This window comes from Chrysochloris asiatica, unplaced genomic scaffold (genome assembly GCF_000296735.1).
Source record: "Chrysochloris asiatica unplaced genomic scaffold, ChrAsi1.0 scaffold00013, whole genome shotgun sequence".
Taxonomy (NCBI): Eukaryota; Metazoa; Chordata; class Mammalia; order Afrosoricida; family Chrysochloridae; genus Chrysochloris; species Chrysochloris asiatica.
This window is the reverse complement of record NW_006408531.1, coordinates 14,402,148-14,408,299: the sequence shown is the minus strand read 5'-3', so window position 1 is coordinate 14,408,299 and position 6,152 is coordinate 14,402,148. Positions and strand designations below refer to the sequence as shown.

General features: G+C 40.0%; 1 protein-coding gene across 1 annotated transcript in view; it reads right to left on the bottom strand.

Annotated features, from left to right (window-relative positions):
* MAP3K5 (mitogen-activated protein kinase kinase kinase 5) overlaps positions 1-6,152 on the bottom strand; it is a 311,649-nt gene that overhangs the window by 22,882 nt on the left and 282,615 nt on the right. Inside the window, exon 26 of the mRNA XM_006834631.1 lies at positions 3,179-3,284. Coding sequence (XP_006834694.1) covers positions 3,179-3,284 — 106 coding nt within the window. The remainder of the gene's footprint in view (positions 1-3,178; positions 3,285-6,152) is intronic.

Here is a 6,152-nt window from a genome sequence, read left to right as displayed (position 1 = left end):
AACAAGAACAATTGTAGCATTATAATATCTAAAAACAATTGATAGCAGGGAAATTTGAGGACAGGCATTTTCAATACTATTGTTACGTGCTGTTGGGTTGGTTCTGACTCATAGCAACCCCATGCACAATAGAATGAAACAGTGCCTGGTCCTGTGCCAACCTTACAATCACTGTTGTTTGTAAGTGATTGTAAGGTTGAGGCCACTGCTGCTGCCACTGTGTCAATCCATTTCATTGTGGGGGAGGTTCCTCTTTTTCACTGACCCTCTACTTTACCTGCATGATGTCTTTCTTCAGGGACTGGTCCCTCCTGATAATAGGTACAAAGTAGGAGAGACAAAATCACGTCATCCTAGCTTCTAAGGAGCATTCTGGCTGTATGTCTTCTAACACAGATTTGTTTGTTCTGGCAGTTGATGGTATTTTTAATATTCTTCCCCAACTGCATAACTCAAATACATTAATTCTTCTATGGTTTTCCTAATTCATTGTTTAACTTTCATATGCATATGAGGCTATTGAAACTGCCATGCCTTGGATTTGACCCACTTTAGTTCTCAAAGAGACATCTTTGCTGTTTAAGATTTTAAAGATGTCTTGTGCAGCAGATTTTCCTAATGCAATATGATGTGTGCTTCCATGACTGCTGATTGTGGATCTAAGAAAAATGAACTTCAATCTTTTCTCCATTTATCATGATGTTAGTTATTAGTCCAAGGAGCTCTGGTAGCACAGGGGTTATGAGTTGGGCTGTTAACCACAAGATCAGTAGTTTGAAACTACCAGCTATTCTGTGAAAGAAAGATGAGGTTTTCTGCTCTTTAAAGATTTGCAGCCTTGGAAACCCTATATAGGGTTGCTATGAGTCAGAACCAACTTCACGGCACACCACCACCACCATTTATTAGTCCAGAGGTGAGGATTTTTGTTTTCTTTACATTAAAGTGCAACCCATAATGAAAATTGTAGTCCTTGATCTTCATCAATAAGTATTTTAAGTCCTCTTCGCTTTCAGAAAGCAAGGTTGTATCATCTGTACATCACAACTTGTTAATGAGTCTTCCTCCAATCCTGATGCCATGTTCTTCTTCACATAACCCAGCTTCTCAGATTATTCACTCAGCATACAGGTTGAATAACTTTGGTGAAAGAGTACAACCCTGGTGCATACCTTCCTGGTTTAAAACCATTCAGTATCCCCTTATACTTTTCAAATGACTGCTTCTTGGTCTATGTACAGTTTCATCATGAGCACAATTAAATGTTCTGAAATACCCATTCTCCACAATGTTGTCCATAGCTTGTCCAAAGTTTTTGCATAGTCAATAAATCTTTCAGGTAGGTCTCTGTTTTTAGCCAAGATCCTTTTGAATTCAGCTTGACCCTCTGGCAGGTCCTTGTAAATGTACTGTTGCAGTTTTTTGATGATCTTTAGCAAAATTTTCTTTACATGTGATATTAATGATAGTGTCAGATGATTTCCACATTCCGTTAGGTCGCCTCTCTTTGGAATAGGCACAAATATTGATCTCTTTCAATCACTTGGCCAGGTAGCTGTCTCCCAAATTTCTTGGCATAGATGAGTGAGTGCCTCCAGTGCTGCCTCAGTTTGTTGAAAGATTTCATTTTCTATTTCATCAATTCTCAGAGCCTTGTTCTTTGCCAATGCCTTCAGTGTACCTTAGACTTCTTCCTTCAGTACCATTGGTTCTTTATCACATGCCATCTCTTGAAATGGTTGAATATTTACCATTTCTTTTTGGTACACTGACTGTGTATTCCTTTCATCTTCTTTTGATGCTTTCTGCATCATTCAATATTTTGCCCAAATTGTTGTTGTTAAGTGCTATCAGTCGGTTCCAACTCACAGCAACCCTGTACTGGGTTTCCGAGACTGTAAATCTTTGCGGGGACAGAAAGCCTCATCTTTGTCCAGAGGAGCGAGAGCTTAACTCTCAGACCACGTGGTCTATACTTTAGTGCTTATTGTATGGAGCTACCTCGTTCCCCACCCACTCTATAAACCTTTTAAACGCCAACAGTTACCTCTTTGTATCTTGTTGTTATTGGTAAGTGCATCGGGTCAGCTTGGTTTTGACTCATAGCAACCCTATATAGGGTTTCTGAGGAGCAGCTGGTGAGCTTGAACCGCTGACCTTGCAATGTAACACATTAACCCCCCACTTTAGTACCAACATAACTGTGGTCTGTGTAGACCAGTGATTTATAAACCCAGCTGTGCATTAAATAACCAGGAGCAGTTTTAAACTGAAATTCCTTGAGTTTATTCTCAGCAGATTTGTACTCAATAGGCCTGGGGCGAGGCTCAGGAAGCTGTCCTTTCAAAGCACTCCTGCATGTTTCAAGCCTCAGGGAAGGATGGCATAGGTTTATATGTCTGTGGGCACAGACATCTGTGCACAGAAATAAATTTTGATTTGGGTCACTTTCTATTCCTATCCAAAAATGCTCTTGAAATCCTAGGAACCAGGTCTTCTTCACTCATGCTATACATTTTGTTTGATGGTTCATTACTATATATAATGTTATTTGGTGGCTTTGAAAGATTTAAAAAATAAGCTATCATGGTCTTAAGGGCACTAAACAGACATAAGAAATGATAGACTGAGAGGACTCTCCACTATTTGGCCATTGGTACTAAGCCCAACATAGAGTCCCTTATGCCATGCCAAAAAAGAATGACTTTTACCTGGGTTCGCAGGGCAGAGACTGGATATGAGAAGTTACGTAATCTAAACTGCTGGAAGCAGTAATTAGCCTGTTTCTGTAGATCTGTGTATAATCAACAGCTCCTGCTCTTTAGTGCCTGCATTCCAGACAGGCAGATGATTGGTTATCTGCTTCCCCAAAATGACAACATTTTTCTTCTGTAGCAGAGTCACATTTCAGAGAAAAAAGAATTTGAAGGATGTTTTCATGAACCTCTGAAAAACCAGCCCAAACTGCGTGGACTTTTCTGACGTTCTTTGGTTTCCCTCGGACTCTATTAATCTCCAATGCTGCCACGTGTCTTGCACGTGGTTGTGGGTTCCTTAATACGTGAACTGCTGATCAAACAGTAAACCTCTAGTTTTGTTTTTAATCTTGTTTCCATTCTCAGAAATTCTTTTACAAATATCACACCCTAAATATTTGCAGTGACTAAGTATTGCTGACCTGGCACCAGGATGGTAATGGCTGTCTGTACGGCCTTCCGGATGATACTGTCCAAGGCAAACATCCAGTGCGGCTTGATGTTGTGATTCCGAAGAACCTTGTTGACCTGCAGAAAGAGACTGATATTTAGTCTAATTGCTGACTGCAAGGAAGCTAGCATTTTATTAAACTTAATTGTATGAAATCTGGGCATTTGGATGAAGTTTTGTCTATAAAAACAACTACAGAGTCAGGAATAGGAGGAAGAAGTGGAATGTGTGACTAATTGTTTTCCTAAACAACTGTCCTTTGCCATGAAGCCAGAAGCTGGATGGTACCTGGCTTTCATCACTGAACATTTTGATCAAAGACCCTATAGATGAGTCCTGATCAACAGGGGGGAAATGCAGAACAGAATTTAAAATTTTCATGGACTCCAGATTTTCTAGAGCCATGGAGACTGGATGAAGTCCTGAAATGATTGTCCTGAGGTAATCTTTAAACCATAAACCAAAAAATCCTCATCTTAAAACCAAACAATTGTTTAACTTAACTAGGCAAGAATGTCTGCCTTGAGCTTTGTACTCTTTAAAGGTCTATTTATACAGGGTCCCATTGAGACAGCACCTTAAAGGATCAGATGGGAGCCTTAGGGAGCAGTGAGTTTGTGTTAATCAAGGAAGAACAACTCCAAAAAGGAGGGTGATAATGGCTGCACAACTCAAAGAATGTAATTAATGTCAATGAATGTAGAAATCTGTTGAATTGATGTATGTGCTGCTCTGTATGGTCTCAACAACAATAATAAAAATTAAAGAAAAACAAAGTTTCTTCACCTCAAATTGTAAATAAATGTCCTACGTTACTGGAAAATAAATGAACACTTGTCACCTCCATTTAAAGAGAGCCCCATGTGAGCAAGGGAGGTAAGTGATTTAGATTCAGTCTGGTGAGGGGGAATGCTGCTTCTTTGGACTCAGAATATGCAGTGACCCGCTTTCCTGTCGTCGGCAGTCTGGATGGTGGAGAAGGCAAAGGAGGAAGGACAAAACCAAGGGGTTTTCAATACAATCAACACTGTTCTCATGCAAAGACTTGAAATGATAAATGTTTTATTACATATATATTTACCACAATTAAAAAAAAGAAAGAATATAGAGAGTATCTACTTAGGTTTTAAATATACTTAACAATGTTCTCATGTGAAGTCAGCTGAGATAGTCAACGTTTGTTGCATGTATATATTTACAACCATAACGAAATAACTGAGACATCCTTGTATTTCTTTACCTTGTGTCTCCTGATAGTCACATCTTAGATACTAACACTGATACACTCAAGACAGAACATTTCCATCCTCACAAGAACCCCTCACCTCACCCTTCTGTAGCCACATCCAACTCACTCCTGCCCACCTCTTTCTTAATGCTAGGCCAACTACTTACCCCTTCTCTATTTCTAGAACTTTGCCACTTTAAGAAAGTGATACATAAACAGGCTTGACAGAGGGTATTTGGACAGGTATATTTACCTTTGCTGCAAATTAAAAATAATGTGATATAAGTGGAATCATATACAATATGCAACCTTTTGGGACTGGCTTTTTTCACTCAGCAGAATTCTTTGGAGACTCATTTGGGTTGCTGTGTGGCTCAACAGTTTGTTCCTTTTTATAGCTGTTGACTCCATGATATCAATGTGTACCACAGTTTAACTCTCCACAGGCTGAGGAAAATCTGGGGAGATTCTAAATTTGGGGCTGCAATAGTACATTGACAGAGAACAGCCAGAGGTTCAAGCCGGATTCAGAAGAAGCCGTGGAACGAGGGATATAATTGCTGATGTCCGACAGATCTTGGCTAAGAGCAGAGAATATCAGAAAGATGTTTACCTGTGCTTTATTGACTACGCAAAGGCTTTCAAGTGTATGGATCATGACAAGCTACAGACAACATTGCAAAGTATGAGTATTCCGGAACACTTAATTGTGCTTATGAGGAATCTTTACATGGACCAAGAGGCAGTTGTTTGAACAGAACATGGGAACACTGAATGGTTTAAAACTAAGAAAGGTGTGCAACAGGGTTGTATTCTTTCACCATACTTATTCAACCTCTATGCTAAGCAAATAATCCAAGAAGCTGGGTTCTATGAAGAAAAACATGGCATCAGGATTGGAGGAAGACTCATTAACAACCTGCGATATGCAGATGATACAACCTTGCTTGCTGAAAGTGGACTTAAAACATTTACTGATGAAGATCAAAGAGCACAGCCTTCAGTATAAATTGCATCTCAATGTAAAGAAAACAAAAGTCCTCACCACTGGACCAATAAACAACATTCTTATCAATGGAGAAAAGATTGAAGTTGTCAAGGACTTCATTCTTCTTGGATCAACTATCAATATTCATGGAAGCAGCAGTCAAGAAATCAAACGATGTATTGCATTAGGCAAATCTGCTGCACAAGACCTTTTTAAAGTGTTGAAGAATAAGATGCCAGCTTGAGGACTAAGGTGCGCCTGACCCAAGCCATGGTATTTCCACTAACCTCATATGCATGCAAAAGCTGGACCGTGAATAAGGAAAACCGTAGAAGAAGTGATACTTTCGAGTTACGGTGTTGGAGGAGAATACTGAAAGTGCCATGGGCTGCCAAATGAACTAACAGATCTGTGTTGGAAGAAGTGCAGCCAGAGTGCTCCTTGGAAGCCAGGATGGCCAAACTTTGTCTCTCATACTTCATACATACTGTCAGGAGGGACCAGTTGCTGGAGAAGAATATCATGTTTGGTAAGGTGGAAGGTCAGAGAAAAAGAGGATGACCTCCAGAGAGATGGATTGGCATAGTGGCAACATCAGTGGGCTCAAGTGTGGCAACAATAGTGAGGTTGGCCCAGGATCGGGAAGTGTTTCCTTCTGATGTGCATAAGGTCGCTATGAGTTGGTACTGACTTGATGGCACCTAACAACAACAACAACAACAACATGAA